An 18,107-nucleotide genomic window follows, 5' to 3' on the forward strand; every position below is an offset into this window, starting at 1 on the left:
TTTATTAATGCGCATGCGCAAGCGTTGGCGGTTTTGCCGGGAAAGATGAAAGTGTTCACGCCCGAGGTTGTATGGCACGAGAAACAACCAATTCTTAGTGTTGACTTTCACTCCAGTGGTCGTTTAGCATCTGGTGGGGCTGACAACTTCGTGCGGGTTAGTGCATTAATAAATGTAACGCGAAGAATTAGTTCTAACTCTCAGATCTGGAGGATCAAAGAACAAGATAACGGAAAACTGTTCCCTTTGTTCATGTCTGAACTATCACGACACACTAGCTCCGTCAATGTAGTGAGATTTTCACCCGATGGTAAGCTACTACTAAGAACTATATACATGTCGTATGGTATACGTGTATGACAGCCACTACTCTTATTGTAGCCCACTTGAACATACATTTTCAGAACCATACGTTCGACACTGCATCACGTGATCAGATGTTTGATTAATGCAACGTGGGCTATATTCCTGTGGTCTAGCTACATATAGTCTAGTGATGGTTTTTTGATCAGAGATTACAGGTGCCTCCCTTGGTAAAAATCTGGTTGGTTTTTGTTGTTTTTTTTTCCTGAAAATTTGCAACTTTTGTTGTGTGTTGATAGATGCTAACCAACTTCTAAGCTGTCAGATCTCGAGGGGGTAGGACATAATGTCAGATTTTGCATAATTGAATTGACTTCTGATGATAATTTCATCATGCAAAACTAACTACTATACTCATTGCGTCACTGTAGATGCTAAAGTTGATTGTATTTACTAAGAATAATACAGCGAACATAGCTCAAGAAAATATAAGTGAATATTCTGAATAATGCAAAATTGCAAAATTTTGTTGGGACGCGTCAGTGGTACTGATACGATTTCTCGTGTAGAGAATTACCATTTAGTGAATTACCATTTCTCCTTAAAAGTCGGTTAACATCAATTAGCACACAAGAAAAAAAAGTTGTTGATTATTTGAAGGCACAGTAAAGCGATGCATCACACTTGGCAACAGCCAATGATTATAAGCTTCATTGTATATTGCTCTGCTTATAGTCTAACTCTGTTGCTGGAAATATTTGACACACTACAGAGTAGCTATAAAGCAGCATACAGTGTTTTCAATTTTTGATGTACCGACAATTTATGCTGACCAATTTACTCAATACTTGACCTTTATACCCAATATAGCATGTAGCTAGTCTTGTGATTGTATTTCCTTGTAGGTGGCACTTATCAATTAGAGAATATAGTTTCCCCTAAAGGTCTAGTGTGCTGTCCATATACTGAGCTAGATCACACACAAAGGTTATAGTAGTGATGTGCAATAATATCGATAGTGTGATAATTGTATGCAGTGGTTCATTATCGTGATATGATAATAGCTTGTGATTATCGTGAGCACCAATATTAGACATTCTTACCTCACCGGAATTACTCGAACAATTAAAGCATTTGGCAGGACATATATGCATTCGGGTATACAGGATGTGCCTTTACCCATATCAAGAGTATATAATGGGGAGGGAGAGTGTCGAACTGCACTATAGACTGAAAAACGAGCCCGTAAAGTAACCCGCATACCTTTGTTTCTTCTTGTAAACCTGACCGCTGTTGATTGCTCAGATTTAACACCTTAAATGTTTTAACGGGTGGTCCGTATGGAATCGCAATGGCTGAAATTCCATCTAGACGTGTCACTTTAACTAGTAGAACTGTCGAGGCGAGGCATGGGATGGCGACCATGATGAAATATCGACCTCGCTCGACCATGATGAAACCTTGATGTTTGTTTACCAGGTTAGCTGCTTCTGTCTTTCTCTTTGTACGGCGAGCTCCTCTGCGTAATGTGCCATACTTTTCTCTGGTACACCGTTCTTTCACTCAGTAGTCACATGTACAAAGTGCGCACACTGCGCTTATAATTAGTCACCAATCAACACAAATCGCCGAGTCGTTTGAACGATGCCATAGGACTTTACGGGCTCATTTTTCACAGCGTATAGCGTAGTTCGATACTCTTCCTCCCCATTATATACTCTTGCCCATATTCATAGAAAATCAGAAAAATTAGTGCTACATTATGCATGGATTTACTATCATGATAACTATCATATCTTGATGCAATTATCGTGATTGATAGATATAGTTGCAACACACATCACTAGTTATTTGGTGACATAACTTGATATACCATATAGAGGATAACTTTGAATAAAATCACATTGGTGAATTCAAGTTCGAAAATGTGATTATTTCAGGAGGTGCTAAGGGTTAACTATGGGTTAAAATTTTAAGTTCTCCTCCACCTGTCATTATCAATGGTGTAGCTAACTGTTGATGAACACGACAGTGTTCAGTTGTCATCAACAGTGCTAGCTAGCTCGAGTTATGATTGCTGTGATCACCAGTGCTGGAGTCCTGGTCATCCCTGGGTTGGATGTACCATTATACATTAGCACTCGCTATATATAGTGGCGTTTGTAGTGTTAGGAGTTTTCTTTAAAAAATGTTTGTAATGTAGACTTTATTTTGGGCCATTAAGCAATGATTGTGTCATTATCATAGGTGGCAAGGTTGGGCAGGAAATTTGTTAATTGGATGAAATCTTTGATAATTATTTGGAATAATTTATGTATAGTCCAGCCTTGTCTGCAATATGTACACCAGTTCCTATTAACTCTTGTTAAAAGTATTTGTAGTTAAAACTAATCCTATTTGTATTGTGACAGGTTCTGTGTTGGCTTCTGCTGGAGATGGTATGTTGACAATAAATACACTTGGTCCTGTCTACAATACTAGCATGTCTGTAGATTGTGTTATTTGTCTGTGGAAACTTAGTAACGAAGGGGCCAGTCGTAATGCATTCACTTGTAGTGGTTCTGGAGCAGTGAACCAGGAGACCTGGACTATCACTAAGATATTAAGGTTGGTACTCTAATCTGACGTCTCTATAATCCGACACTGTTTGCTGAACCAATGAGCCAACATCCTTACTAAGCTGATGCAATTTTTGGTACCAACGAGTATTGGGTTATAGAGACCTCAATGTACACTGACTCATTATATTGTCATGATACAGAGGTCACCAACAAGACATCTATGATCTTTGCTGGTCACATGACTCAACCAAACTGATCTCAGCATCAGTCAACCACACAGGTGTGGTGTGGGATATAGCACAAGGTGGGTGTTGTGGCTATTTTAGGACAAGGAAATGTGCTAGCTGTACTGACCAGGAAAAGCAAGCCACTAAAATCAACTGGACTATCCCCATTGACTAACCACATCCTTATTACAGGGGACTGGTTTTGCTTCACAATAGTAAAAGCCAATTTCAATGGGAATTTGAATACCCTAAAATAGAAGTGTGTTATTTCATAGTTTAAATATTCCACTGATCTGATTATTAAATCAAAGCAGGAGCCAAGGTCAGGGGGAGCAAAACCACTTAAAACAATCCCCACAAGCATCCCAGAAAATCTAAACAGCATTCATTTGCATGTAGTACATGCTATTACAGTGAAACCTTTCTTAATACACAGTATCTTCACAGAGATTTTGGTTCCATATGGTTCCTTGGTTGCAGCAGAAATAAGCGAAAAAATCCTTTGTCTCAAAATATATATGTGTTATAGACAGGTTCACTGTATTCATCTCAAGTCAATCCATTCTGAGTAAAAATGTAGTATAATAGATATTTTGTTGTTTAGCAATCCAGTTAGCTGTGTTAAGTGAACACCAGTTGTATGTGCAAGGTGTAGCCTGGGATCCTATTGGTTGCTACCTAGCAACACTCAGCAGTGACAAGTAAGTGAAAGTGAAACAGGAAAACCTGTCTGTAGTGTGTATGTAGCATGCAAAATAAATATTACACACAGAGTGTAGCTGATAAGGATGGTAGCTGGGTTACTTGGGTGAGCATGACTTCATTGACTCACCTTAGCAAGTTCACTGCATAGCTGTTACCGCTATAAGTACAACTGATAATAATGGTAGGGTACAACTTGAAATACAAAACAGATGTTAGCTAATTAACTTGTATGCACTAGTCTTAACAAGCTTTTGGCTGGTTTCTGTGGGTGAGCTGCTACAATACTCCCCCACAGTGAATGATGAGCTTTGGTGGTGACACGCACGCACGCACACACACAGAGAGAGCAAAAGCTATGCCTTTGGCTGCCATGCACAGGGTCATGCCCACCACTGAGCCACTTGCTGACTACACAGATGTGCTAGTTGGTACACACTAATCCTCCTGGGGCAGGACTACTAACAGGCAGCAGGCTGTACCATGTCTCACAGGTGAAGGTGTGGGCACCTAGAGTACCTCACCTGGTATGTAAGACATGGACAGTTGACTTTTGCTTCCCATTAGACTGCTGTTAAATGAGGGCCCAGTGTGGTGCACATGCACAGATACTGGTTGCTCAATATTGTTACAGAATGATGAGAGTGTACACAGCTACTAACTATCAACTTCACTCAACAGTTAACAGGATAACACACTCTACTGGTGATAGTGTAAGTACAACACTTAACAACACACAAAGTAGTGTATGATTTCTCCGTAGTGTGCACGGATCAGTTTTCATGATGAAACAATCTCCACTTTCTTCCGTCGCCTCTCATTTAGCCCTGATGGATCAGTATTGATTGTTCCAAGTATGTGTGTCTGTACATCTGTGTGTGTGTGTGAGTGTGTGTACATAGCCCATACTAGCTAGTACATGCATTGCATGCATTAATGTAACTGGCTAAATGGTAGCTGAAAGCTTTGCTTTTGTTCCCAAGTGTGAGACAGTAAACTGACCACTAGCTTTTGACAAGAAGCCATTTAAGAATTACAAACTTCCTGTCAATGGGGACTGATTGTCATATACACATTTCCTGTTTACAGCTGGTAAGGTGGACGGCATTTCTAAAATGCCACTCAATGCAACCTACATTTTCACACGAAATAATTTCTCCAAGTGAGTTTGACAATGTGTCTGTGTACTGTGGTACCTCTCTGACATTTTGAGACCAAGAATTGTTGCTACAATAAATGTCTTCCTCAGGTACAAACAATTGGAGCCACACCAACATCTTTGTCTTTGTTATGGAGGTGTTTTCTATTGTGTCCTTAATGTGGAGGTGTTTTCTATTGTGTCCTTAATACAGAGTGTTTGCTTAATGCATTTCACATCTACACAATAATTGTGATTTTTTATTTGTGTAAATCACAAGCTATCTGTAATCCATACTGAAGCAGCTAAACACTGATGTTGTTTTATCATCACAGACCTGTAGCATACTTGCCTGCTGGTGATATGCCGACTGTCGTTGTAAGATTCTCACCTGTGTTGTACCAGCTGTTACCAGCTAATGGTAAGTGATTGTGTAGCTTCACCTGCAGCCATAACATTACACACACTCATAGTACTGACTGAAGTGTGCACTGGTATGGCTGTAGGTGTACCTTTTCATTGTAACAATTAAACGTGTACATGCCTCATTAGATGGTGTTGAAAACTCAGCAAAGTTTATAGAGTAAGTGAACACAAGCCACAATAGTTGTTACATTACTGGTATCACCTACAGCTTGCCATATCGTATGGTATATGCAGTGGCTAGTCAAGACTCCATTGTACTGTACGACACTCAGTCAACATGTCCATTTGGGTACATCAGTAACATACACTATGCATCCATCACTGATCTGACTTGGTGAGAAAATGGCTGACTAGCTGTAGTGATGGTAACACATGTGCCTCACCTGTAGGTCTTCAGATGGTCACAAATTAGTGGCTTCATCAAGCGATGGCTACTGTACTATACTGGGATTTGATGATGGTGAAATAGGAATGCCTCTAGCCAGCCATGAAATACCTGTTGGAACAAGAAAAACAGCGACTGTTAACATGGAAACCTCTCCACCAGCTAAACCAATTCCTGTTAGCACTATAATAGACCAAACTACCCCACAAAGGAAGATTATTCCACCGTCAACAACTACTCCAGTTAGTGGCAGTAGCTCTGATAAGAAGGGACCTAGGAGGGTACAACTGATAACACTCTCCACCACCCCTGCTGCTGGTGCAGCTAGTAATAGCACTAATGTTACTACAAACAGCTCTAGTGTTATTGTAAATAGCTCCAGTACACCTGATACTAGCAGCACTTACACTACTCCGGTTACTGCGCCGGATATTGTAATTCTTTAATGTATTTTTATTTCAAACAATTTACTAACAAAAACGGAAATCGTAAGGTGGGTATTAAATGGAGATGTCGCTAACAAGGTTGTTATCGCACACACTGCGACGGAACCAGTGGATTGGGCGATGTGTATTATCAAGGGTGAGTGCAAGGAATTGTGTACTAAGCTTCAGGAAAACTGTAACATTAAAATTTTTGTTTACTTAAAATCCGGGATACGCACGTATATCCGAGGAATCTTCAAACAAAATGTACAGTATGTTGGGTGTTTCAGAAGATGTGGTCCGTATTTAGTTTCATCCAATCAATGATTGCTGAACAGCATTTAGTGTGTAACATAACTTCTTTGATTGTGATAAGTCTTGCTTGAACCCCTGGGATGGGCAGCTAGTAGGGTACTGTCAGTCATTGATCATAACAATCTGATGAGAAGTGTGGGTATGTGTGTAGAAAAATAATTAACTAAAAACGCGTTGACTTGAATTGTGTACTTGAGAACTTGCCAATCATGCTATACCACATCTAGTTTTGGGTTAAGGAAAATTCAACACTGTTGATCACATGCATAACATTTTAAATCGCCAGAAGTAGCCAAAATGATGCTATCTGTTTGTTTTATGACCAAACTTGTACTATATAGACACTTACTGATTGTCTGATGGCTGAATACCGATGTGCTTTGAGTCTACAAAATGAACGCTCCAAACAAAGACGACCAGAAAGCACTTTAAACCAGTTACAGCACCACCACACTTGTGCAATATGAGTACTCTGGTGTGGTCTTGAGCTGAATACAGCACTTGGCTTTGCCTCGTGGTATATTAGGCTCTTGCCCATGCCCTTGTGCTATTTTTTTTCCATATTGCACTTGTGACGGTGCTTTGACTAGTATTTATTGAACAGCTGTAATGTGAAATAGTTATGTTGTGATAACTGACAAGGGTATACTCAGTTTGTTGGTGACAATCTTTGCCAGCTATAGAAGCTATTGTGTAATGTCAATTGAATAGTGGATGTTGTACTGAATAATACTATGACATGGCTACCAGTAAATATTGTAAGATCTTTAATACCACCATTGTAACTACACCAGACATGGGGTAGGTACTTTGGACACTTATTCTCAAGTGCTTCAAGGATTTGAGCTACATAAGTTCTTGCCTGTGTCTGTACTATACAGAAAACTTTAAGCTAACAAGAAAAGTTTATGGATTAACATGAGACTACTGAAATCACCGTAGCAAGTGTTGCCTGTTTTATTGTGTACGCATGGTCCAGTAACAACACCTATGAACGTTAACATTAATTGAATATGTTTTGTATGCTAATAAACAATGTTTTGTCATCTTGTAGTCTATTTCACTGAGCCAGAAGCCACTCCTGTCATCACAGACTGGGATTTGTAAGATAGTGAAGTACACTGGAACCACTTTATATGGACCAGAATTGTTTACAATAAAGAGAGAGAGTGTCAAGTGAATCTGTATGGAGTTAAACCTTTTGGGCCAATATCTTTGTACTCATTTGTCTATTGTGTCCAGTCTTGTTAGAGTGGTTCCACTGTGTAATATATACAGTTATAGTTTAGCTTCCAATACTTTCTAGCTCCACTGTTCTTCCGTAATGGTAACCCAGTGATTACAGTTTCACTACCGTCCAAGGGAGAAGATTGTGATTTTATGTTGCGGCCATTGTCAGACAGCGTTGGTGATTTTATTGATTACATGAAAAAGGAAGATGGAGGTGTAGAGAGGGCTGCCTTGTACACCAAGGGAGGCACTAAGATTGCTAAGTCAACACGCATTGATCAACTCTTTCTTGAAGACTTTGACCTGTTGATCAATGATACAAAATACCATGTTTCTGTTCCAAAGGATTGTAAGTACACAACCAATAGTTTGCTATAATAAATCTGTTTCAATGTTAGATAAAGAAGTGTTTGAGGGAACAAAGAGTTTAACAGACGCTTATAGTTTAATTCATCAATTGTACTCTTCCCTTCATGTGGACAAATACCAGGTATGGACTATTGAACTATTGTAACTGTATTGTGTATGGAGTATTGGACATCTTATTGTCTAGGGTTTTTTGCAACGATCATTATGGACAAACTTGTTGTGAACATTGTAATATATTTTGTTAGGTTCTTCATCATAACTTTTGAGTTAGTTATAGTTGAACCAGAAAGAACTACTCTTAGATGACAGACAAGCTGTGACCTTAAATATGGCTACAGTTCAAATTTGAAAGCTGATGTATGGCCGACTATGAGGCTTGTCTTTTTTTCTTTTCTACATGAAACTGCAGAGCTATATAATTGAGATTTAACCCATTGACCTTTGAATTCCTGATAACTACTGTCATATCATGGCATATGATATTACCGTTACTGTACACAGAACTAAGTAGCTATACGCATCTAAATACTCGCTATAGAATAAGGAACTCAACTGTGTTGTTTTTGTTTACATAGTGCTAATCACAACAAAGTTATATGACAAAGTCTAAACTTCAGCCCAAATAAACAACAAAATGTGTTTGCAAAAATGCATAGCACTCCATAGAACTATTCTTTATAGTTTGTGATCCATTTCAAAGTTCATTTCTTTATCATTTTCAGTGTATATGTACTCTTATGCACCATACCTCATCCAGTTGAGGGTAGTAGTGTCTATTTCAACTTTAACAATGATTTAACTCGCTTATTCTATAAACAACCACTTACCCGTGATTGCATAATAATTGCGCACTAGTCCAGGTTATCCAGAAACGGGCCACTTTTTAGCACTAGCACATCTTGTTATGAAACTTACAAAACAAAATTCCTTGTGTGATTTGTAAAGCCATGCTGCCCATATGATGGCTACAACCATTAACATGTCATCTCATTGAGACTGCTGTTAGAGTATTTTGACATGTCATCTCATTGAGACTGCTGTTAGAGTATTTTGACATGTCATCTCATTGAGACTGCTGTTAGAGTATTTTGACATGTCATCTCATTGAGACTGCTGTTAGAGTATTTTGACATGTCATCTCATTGAGACTACTGTTAGAGTATTTTGATAATGTATTTTGCATTGCAACTCCTTGATTGTCAATTTATAAGTTGTACCTTGATAGTTTATATTTGTAAAATTTAAGCTGTTTTTCATTAGTTGTTTGTCTGTTAGTCATCTCAGCAATTTGCACCTGTATGGCAAATTTGGTATGAAGGAGCTCTATCCCCAAAGAAAATGTCAAAATTGTTCCAGGCATGACTGATGCAAAATTAGCAAGTGTTACTACATCACTGGTTGATGTGGCGCTTAATAATAACCTGAGACTTTCCTTACGCAGTGTAGAAAACTAGGATACAAAAATTAGGAAAACAATTTAGTCAACTAGAGACATAACTAACTTATACCTAAAGTTTGTTGTTGGTTGTTATTACTGTCAAGTGTCTTGATCATTTCCTATTCATACTTGTAGTGTAATTTATAGAACATCTTAGCATAGAGTTTAGTGTGGTGGAATAAAAAGAACAAAGAGATTTAGGGGCATGTCCCCCCAAAAAATTTATGAGGATTTAAAACTCAGAGACTTGATTTTAGCCTACTTTTAGTTTAAATTGTGACTATCCATATAAGCAATACTTGTCCTAAACTGTATCTTTGATTGCTCTATTAGAGTAGTTAACGTGACTGTTCTTTACTCTATTTTTTGTGCAAGATTTTTTCCTGATGTAAAATGAATGGCTGCTCTATTAGAGTATCTTACAGTTTTTTTTTGTGTAAAATGCAAAAAATATTTTACAACGAAAAAAGTATATTGTGGTAGCTACTGAGCTAGCTAGAGTGCTACTAAGCTAAAATTTAAAAGGAGTAGATGCCCACTTAGACCTGCCATAACCCTGTATTGTCCAATTTAGCTGGTGAAGGAGCAGCAATTGAAGGCACAACTACAACAGGTACAAACTGAACTTCAACCATTGGAGGAACAAGTGTCAAAGATCAGTCAAAGTGCTAGGGTCAATAATAATGGATTTGTATGGCTTGGCCTTGGAGGTAATGTTATGTATAATGCATTAGTAGTGTATACCATCAAATGACAGTCATTGAAATGGATGAGGAAGTTTGGTAGAATAGTTTTAGTAAAATATGCCAAATTCAAAAACTTTGTCCCAGATAAACTTTTAGCTACTGTTATTACTTGTGTACTGGTAACTTCTGCTGAATCCATTACAATGTTTCATTTCTTTTATATATCACATACTGAATACAGCAACAGAATTTTAGAAACTGTTCCCATTACAATGACACAATGTTGATAATGGACTTGTTCTCTAGCCATGTGCTTACAATTTGGAGTATTGTCTCGTCTGACATGGTGTGAGTACAGTTGGGATATTATTGAACCAGTGACCTACTTCATTGGATATGGTACATTACTTGGTATGTATGCATACTACATCATCACCAGACAGGTTAGCTAGTTATACTTGTACTAGTTTAATGTGGAGTGTTGTAGGAATACATCTACCCTGATGCTAGGGACAGGCAGTTTCTTCTTACCCTGTACAGACTGGCAAGGAAACAAGGATTAGATTTGACCAGGTTAGGAGTACTCCTTGTGTGGTTGTTATTTGAGGGAGGAAAGATCCCCCTGTGTTACTTGAGTGGCGCTCCTTGTAATGTTAAGCTTATGTATGAAATGTATGGGTGATTTACTTGAGCTCAACTTCTAGCTTAGTTTACACAACACTGATGGTGTGTGCTGCGAATGTTGTATTCAAGGTGACTGCTCTATCAAACAATACGGGTAGTACCGTTTAGGGATTGCCCCAAAACATTCCGCGTGCCACCCAAAATTCTGCCTTTGAAAATCATCGTAGAGACATCTTACGTGACAAAAATCATCTTTACGGAATAGTACCAGTCCATATGTATTAGTTAAAGCCGCGAGTGCTATACGAAAAATATAGCACAAAAGAGTGGGTGAGAGACAAATATAGCACGAGGCAAAGCCGAGTGGAGTGGTATATTTCGTCTCGAGACCACTCTTTGAGTGCTATATTTTTCATATAGCATGAGCAAGGCAATACTTTAACTGATTTAAAGAACTTCCAGGTTTCAAGCTGGAGCTTGAGTGAAACATGCGCTAAACTATTGGAGACTCACCAGGCAAGCCTTCAGTGACACAATTGACTTCACTCTGGATATGGATACGCTCTGGAGTGCTTTTTCCTTCATCTCTAGGGTGCTTTCTTCTCCAGTTAATTGTCCTTTATCATCTCAATTTTAGGGTCAGGTGCTGCGTAACTAATTGGCTCAAGCCCACGCACAGTGCTATAACTACCTCGATATAGCACTGTGGTTGCATATATAGCACTATGGTCACGTAAACTGTTTTGTATGCCAAATATAGACTTCACTTTGATCTTTCACTCCAAAGTTCTTTAAAGTATATAATACAGCATTAAATATAACAAAATACTTACAGGTGGCCGGATATAGAATTTTTAAAAATCATCAAAACTCAACTTTTAGTCTCACTGCCTGAATGACTGACTGACTGACCGACCGACCGACCAACTGATTGACTGACCACAGTCGCAAGGCTAGAGTCCAAATGAGGCAGTGCACAGCCATCATTTTACGCCACAATAACAAACTCACCAGTGGGATGTGCCTTTTGTGGTTCTGACAAGTGTAAGCCCCCTTGTCTTATCTTTTATCTTCAATCAGCTTCTTCTTCATCCAACGAAACCATATCGAGGCGTTAATTTTCCGTATCAACACTTTCTTTCAGCAGCATATTTAGACACCACAGAATTATTTCAGAGCTGGATTTCAGAAGTGCTTCAGTCCCAATGCTACTATTACAAGTACACAAAATATTGGATTTCAACTAGAGTAGGACCATAGCACATCATAAAGAGTACTGAAACAAGTTGGAGTAGTGCATGATATTAATCACAGTAAAACAATAAGAAGTGTAAAAACAATAAAAACTAAGCCCAAACAAGCCTTCAGATCAACCCAAAACATTTTCAACAAGTTGCTATGATTTTTTAAAAATTAAATGGAATTTTCTACTGTCTGACTGATGCTTTCAGACCTAAGGCTACAGGCTTGACTTTTTCACTGTTGATGTCGCTTCAGCTGGACACATGCCTTTTGGCATTCCGCAGTATGTACAATGCATTCTTCATGGACATACCAGTGTCCTCCTTTGTGTTCCATTCATCTTTGCTGACAGCAAAAGGTGTCAATTTGGCGGTAGTGTGTACTGTAACGGAAATTGTCTGTATTTTTCAAAGTGGCTACTTTGATTGCAGAAGTACTTTTTGAACAGTTCTTGATTCATAATGCTGTGTAACAGGTTGAACATAGCAGAGTAATGGATACTTTACTTTTCAGATGATAGTTGATAGCTGGGCGCATACACCATTTCTTTCTTTTGATGCGGTATGTGTGAGTTCACCAGTCATAATAATTTTATTTTTCAAAAAAGTTAACATACAAGTACACAAAAAATTGAAATTTTCGACTAGGGTAGGGACCATAAGTAGTGAAACAAGCTGGAGTAGTGCATGATATTAAATCACAGTAAAACAATAAGAAGTGTTATATCCCTTAGGATATAACACTTTATCTCGATGTGCTATGCATGGTCCCTACTCTAGTTGAAAATTCCAGATTTTTTTGTGTACTTGTTTACTTACCACTAAACAAGATGGGCTCACCCCTTATTGGTCTAGCTAGCTGCACACGCCTTGGCTGACTTGAGATATTCTAATAGAACAGTCACAAGTTACACTGTGCTACTAGTATTTTGAAAGATTGTTAATTTAAAAATGAAGTAGGGATCTATGCAATAAAAAGTAGTGAATGGTGTATTACAGCATAGCTCATTGGAGATCGGTGGGAAAGTCCCTACTTTATCACATTAGCTATAACATTTTGTTCAATGCCAAATCCCACTGAGCTATGCTGTATACCATCATTCATCACTTGTTTTATTGCATTGATCCCTACTTCATTTTTAAATTAAAAATATCAGAGAATATTGCTATTTATGATATATATAGGTACAATGAGTTGAAGGATGCTGCTGCTAACATTGACCTACAACTGAGGAGACTTCATGACCCACTGGATCTTAACCTACCAAAATGACACTGTAAAATGTGTACTATTTGTTTGTAGCTTGTGATAGTCATTTATGCAACAAATTTATTTAATGCGCGCCTAGCTACGTATAGGTTGGGTCGGTTCGAGGGGTCCGCCACGATTCGGAATCATGTCGAAGACCTCAGGAATCACTGGAATCAATCAAGGAATCATGGAATTATGGGAATCTGAAGCGGAATCAACTTTGTAATTAGAAATATTTTGAAATAAAGGTTATGAAAATTATATCGTAAATTACCGTTTAACACAGTATAACACACTCATAAGCTAAAGACGCTAACTCTCACTTGTTTTGCACCTGGTTTTACACTTTGTGTATACGCCTACGTGTATTACAGTGAGTGTTGCTGTGCGTTTCTAGTGAGGTTTAAGTCTTCGCGAGTGAGTGGGAGCCGTCGCAGAAGCAGCTAACTACAGCCACTATATACTAGCTAATTCATTCTCCGTCGGCTGGCTGTTGGATCGAGGTTTCCCGGATTCCAGAACATCCTGTAATCTAATAATTTTCAATAACAGCTCCTACAAGTTCTCAGTGGTACGTTGATTTGTTTGAATAGTAGTATTTGGACACCCTTTACTAGCTATATAGCGGCTAAATAGAGTTATAGTAACTAAATGTGTGCATGTTAAAGAATGTCTTGGTAACTACTAAATGCTAAATATAGCTGGTCAATTTTATTCTCAGTGCTGACAACTGATCTTAGAGTTAATTTCGTCAGCCATTTAGCCTACATATGCATGGGTGCATGGTTGCAAAAATTATACTAAAGCAAAGTAGAAGCTTTATAGTGTACCTTCATGAAGGCCATATAGTCCAGTGACAAATTTGTTGCAATGCTATTGTTCTTCTGAATTGAAACTAGCTAGCTAGTACTGCATGGTTGCTACTATTAGGGACAGCAGTGTTGGTGCATTAATGGTAGCGGCAAGCTATGTGGGCTTTTAATATGCATGGTTCAGGTACTCAGGTTGGTGTAAATAAATACGGTGTATGTTGTACTATGGTGTAAATACCCTGGGGTACTACATTTAATAAACAATATTATAAAATTGCAATGTGCTGTTGTCACATGCTTTCATCTGTAATTGTAGCCACTAGCTATAGACTAGCCTATAGCTGGTATGCGAGCTGGTATGTGACACCTTTTGCAAAACAATACTGTTGTGGCAAACTATATATATTATGCCCTAGCTGTTGTCACTTTGAATACATTATAGCTATACCAATGGAATGTTTTTCAGTATGTATGTACAGTATACATGGACCAGTGTATTATCTCGCATAATTGTCCGTACATTTAGGAACATTACTATCAGGATCAGTGCATATAATTTATCACACATCAATTTCTTCAGTTAAGGTGAGGCACCAATATAGGTGTTGTAGTGTTGTTATATTGACATCACATAGTTATCTTGATCAAATCTCAAGCAGAGTAGTTGAGGTAAAATTTGGGCTGCGGCAAAACTTAATTACATCTCTACAGATTGTGAGCAAGGAAAGCTACCTGTAACCTGGCTGTGCATTGTACAAGGCTCCATACTGGAAAGGTTATAGCTGCAGTGTGAACGCATAAAAGAGTCAATGAGCAGTCCTGATAAAAGCTCAACAGAACACATTAGTGCACCAGATGACATATTTAGTATAGTACGTTCGCGTTGAGCTGAACCCTCAAAAACGATTAATAACTTATGATTGCTACATCGCATGGGCCTCCTGTATTGCTCGATACGTAGCGCTTCTCGATCCGCTAAAAATATATTAAAAGCGCTTCATTCGAATGTAAGACACTCCAGTTATGACACTGTAAAGTTTCGCCATACATTTTCAATGGGGAAGCCTCTAAAGCGCGGCCCTTTGATGGTCATGTTGACACATGTTTGTGGCCAAGCCAGACGTCACACACCCGCCCTCAACACGCATGATTTCACCATCCGTTATGTAAGAGGCTGTAATACACTTTTACAAGAAAAATAAAACAGATTTTGTGTGTGTAAAACAGAGTTGCATAAGTAGAAGAGCTGGGGCCACTGTTGCACTATTTAGAAGATAAGTGGCCTGCTTATATTCAGGTAAAAAACTTCTTCAGCCTCAAAAGAGAAAAAAACCAAATTATAACAGCTCAAAATCTGTTATTTAGCATTGGTGTTCCTGCAAATGAGCCAAACAACATGTATTTTATTTCACATTCACCACAGCTGACTATCATCTTCTGTTCCCATTTAGTCAATTTGTCATTTTAATCCTTTTCTCATCACTTCACCACACATGTACACAGTTTTTAAAGCCAGCATTTTGTTTTGGAAGTTACATTCCCAAAAAACTCTAAAATTTCAACAAATGAAATAACACTGTTTGTATGAATTTGGGCTGATAGTACCTGTAGTGACTTCCAAACACTCCTGCACTGATTTAATATACAAGGGATGGTATGTTCAACTTCTGCTATATAGCACAATAAAGCAATGGTATTTTTTATTAAAGTGCACACACTTACACTTCATCTGTATTTTCATGTACTTCACAGAGTTTAATCCCAGCTACCCGATGACTCCTGGGGAACAAAATCAAGTTGTAACACCAATGCTGCAAATATCAAACAATCTTACATCAGATGAAGTAAGCCCAGAAGAAGACTTGGACCCGTTGCTGCTAGTGGAAGATTCATTAATACCACCATCACCATCTTCACTATCACTGCTGATTTGGATGAGGAATTGCTCTAGAAGTTCTTCATTACCCAAGTCTCATCCAAATACACAACCGGTCTTCCTTCAGTTCTGTTGCACCTCGTTCGTCTTTAATATTTATGATGCTGATGGACTGTGCAGGGCTACTCATAGCATACCCTGCATATACGTGTAGTGACATTAAAGCACAAACAATTTCAATGCTAACCTCTTGTCATTAATCGTCTTGTACTTAAATCCCATATCACTCAACACTCTTTAAAGCAATGTTCTACCCCCAGAGAAAACACCATCATTCTTAAGTTTGGTCTAAGACGGAGTACGTGACAAAGTTGCAGGTTTCAAAATTTAACTTACCAAAATCTTTGAGAGCGATAGATTTCCTTCCTTCCGTACAATGAATGGATCTTGTCTGACAGTATCTGGGTCAAAACTGTCTGCATCAACATGGACTCGTGAACATTTGTACCTGACGATTACAATTGAGCGGGCTTGTGCAAAGTGCATTTTGCACCTTTTTCTTGGCGTAAATAAACCACCTTTCTTGCGGTGCTCCATTCTAATAGATGTCCTTGAAATCCCTGCATGGCGTAATGTATGCCAAAACCCAGCAAAGAAGGCATTACATACAATACCGGTGGCCTTCTAGATTCTCTCCGTGATGTTGATAGAAATTTTACATTTCTTCGCTTCTTGCTTAAAGTACTCACATAGTTTCATAAGTAGATACTTCGTTTGGCTGTTTAACTTCTTTCCAAGGGGGGTTCTCTCCGCACTCGCTGACGGTGCACTGGACGCCATATTCACAACAATTAAGTGCGCGCCCGTAACATGGGCTTACGAATAAATGCGTCATAAACATTATGTTTAAAGCCTTTGATCTTGTATGGCTTCTTAATCAACAACCCAGGATTCAGCTCAACGCGAACGTACTATAGTCATGCAACAAAATTTCAACTTCCCAGTTATATCAAAAACATGTTTCTAGCTTGCGGCTACGACACATTAGAAGTCATTGCAGACATGGATGTTTGCCCAGCAACAAATCCTAATGACATTGACATTATACTTGATTTTGTGAACAAGACATTTCCTCAGGATGCAAGGTGAATATATAGTTCTGTTGACATCGGTTGTTGTTTCATTAAAATATAATTAACAGGTTTATTCGTAACAACTGGGTCAGTTCAAGTGCCAGCATTCCTCCTGGACACAGAATACTGATTTCAAAGTTTGTACAAAGCATCCAAAATGAAAAAAGGGTGGCCAAAGGCAGTCTTTGCATAAGGTGCATTCTAGAATCCCTAAAACAAGCTCCAATGCTGGTGCTGTTCAGTCTTCTTTACCACCAAAAGATAGCAGTCACGTAAATACACAAATGGATGTCCATGAAGATGAAGCAGAAGATATTCACTCGAAAATTCGTGTCCAAATAAAGAATTGGCTTTCTGCTCAAACAAATATTCAGTTAAGAGAAGTTAAGAGAAGAATTGGCTTTCTGCTCTACCAGACATCGTCAACACGGATTACAAAATTGAGGTTGAACGGCACTCTAATGGTATCGGTGTTAATGCAGCAATTTTTTGCATGCGATGTCAGAAAAAAAAAGCCTATTCATGTCAAAAATGGTAGTGTTAAACTCTCCAATTGGAGTTTTCATATAAAGGATCATGTGCAAAATCCGAAGAAAAGCAATGGGAATCAGCTGGTTTTAACCAACTTTTTAAAACAGAGTTGTACAAAGCCATCTTCAAAATTAGCTGGTAACAGCAAAATCCTAGATACCGCCACTGCCATCTCTGTAAAATCTGAAGTGGTGTTAGGTTCTGATGTATCAAGTGATCCTAACGAATTGTCACCAGAACAAACACCAGAGCCTGGCATCACTAGTGAAGTAGCACTACCAGACATCGTCAACTCTGAAGCATCCACCACACCAGATGCCAAAACAGGTGTGGTGGCATTATCAAATACTGCACCAGGAAACTTCCAAGTGGCTTCCAAGCAAAATCGCAATTGTGATAGTCAGGTTTTTTAGTTAGCCCCTCCTATGAAAGG

The 18,107-nt window shown here is 38.5% G+C and overlaps 2 protein-coding genes and 2 long non-coding RNA genes across 9 annotated transcripts; 3 read left to right on the forward strand and 1 right to left on the reverse strand.

Annotated features, from left to right (window-relative positions):
* The first annotated feature begins 1 nt into the window (after position 1).
* Positions 2 to 6,228, forward strand: LOC136259860 (chromatin assembly factor 1 subunit B-like). Its single transcript, XM_066053416.1, has 13 exons — positions 2 to 156; positions 205 to 310; positions 2,715 to 2,741; positions 2,796 to 2,910; positions 3,065 to 3,168; positions 3,696 to 3,792; positions 4,428 to 4,506; positions 4,557 to 4,647; positions 4,883 to 4,955; positions 5,267 to 5,352; positions 5,484 to 5,514; positions 5,566 to 5,691; positions 5,747 to 6,228. The coding sequence occupies exons 1-13, from the start codon at positions 46 to 48 to the stop codon at positions 6,186 to 6,188; spliced, it is 1,488 nt and encodes a 495-aa protein (XP_065909488.1). The 5' UTR covers positions 2 to 45; the 3' UTR covers positions 6,189 to 6,228.
* LOC136259862 (calcium uniporter protein, mitochondrial-like) lies at positions 6,195 to 13,408 on the forward strand. The gene is made up of 8 exons (XM_066053418.1): positions 6,195 to 6,324; positions 7,537 to 7,585; positions 7,789 to 8,061; positions 8,111 to 8,202; positions 10,094 to 10,229; positions 10,512 to 10,648; positions 10,693 to 10,778; positions 13,256 to 13,408. Exons 1-8 carry the CDS (start codon positions 6,247 to 6,249, stop codon positions 13,341 to 13,343), a joined length of 939 nt encoding a protein of 312 aa, XP_065909490.1. The 5' UTR covers positions 6,195 to 6,246; the 3' UTR covers positions 13,344 to 13,408.
* Positions 13,409 to 15,296: 1,888 nt separating this feature from the next.
* LOC136260659 (uncharacterized) lies at positions 15,297 to 16,972 on the reverse strand. 6 transcript variants are annotated; one of them, XR_010703630.1, is made up of 8 exons: positions 16,685 to 16,970; positions 16,564 to 16,630; positions 16,407 to 16,518; positions 16,258 to 16,358; positions 15,969 to 16,208; positions 15,857 to 15,913; positions 15,740 to 15,804; positions 15,297 to 15,684 (listed from the first exon to the last, which is right to left on the reverse strand). It is a non-coding gene; the product is annotated as an uncharacterized lncRNA (long non-coding RNA). The 6 variants fall into 6 exon arrangements; XR_010703631.1 differs by having other exon boundaries at positions 16,407 to 16,630; positions 16,680 to 16,972; XR_010703629.1 differs by having other exon boundaries at positions 16,407 to 16,630; positions 16,685 to 16,971.
* Positions 16,973 to 16,994: 22 nt separating this feature from the next.
* On the forward strand, positions 16,995 to 17,243 carry LOC136260661 (uncharacterized). The gene is made up of 2 exons (XR_010703632.1): positions 16,995 to 17,155; positions 17,212 to 17,243. It is a non-coding gene; the product is annotated as an uncharacterized lncRNA (long non-coding RNA).
* Positions 17,244 to 18,107: the final 864 nt, after the last annotated feature.

The sequence above is a fragment of the Dysidea avara genome, chromosome 7 (assembly GCF_963678975.1).
Source record: "Dysidea avara chromosome 7, odDysAvar1.4, whole genome shotgun sequence".
NCBI classification, from domain to species: Eukaryota; Metazoa; Porifera; class Demospongiae; order Dictyoceratida; family Dysideidae; genus Dysidea; species Dysidea avara.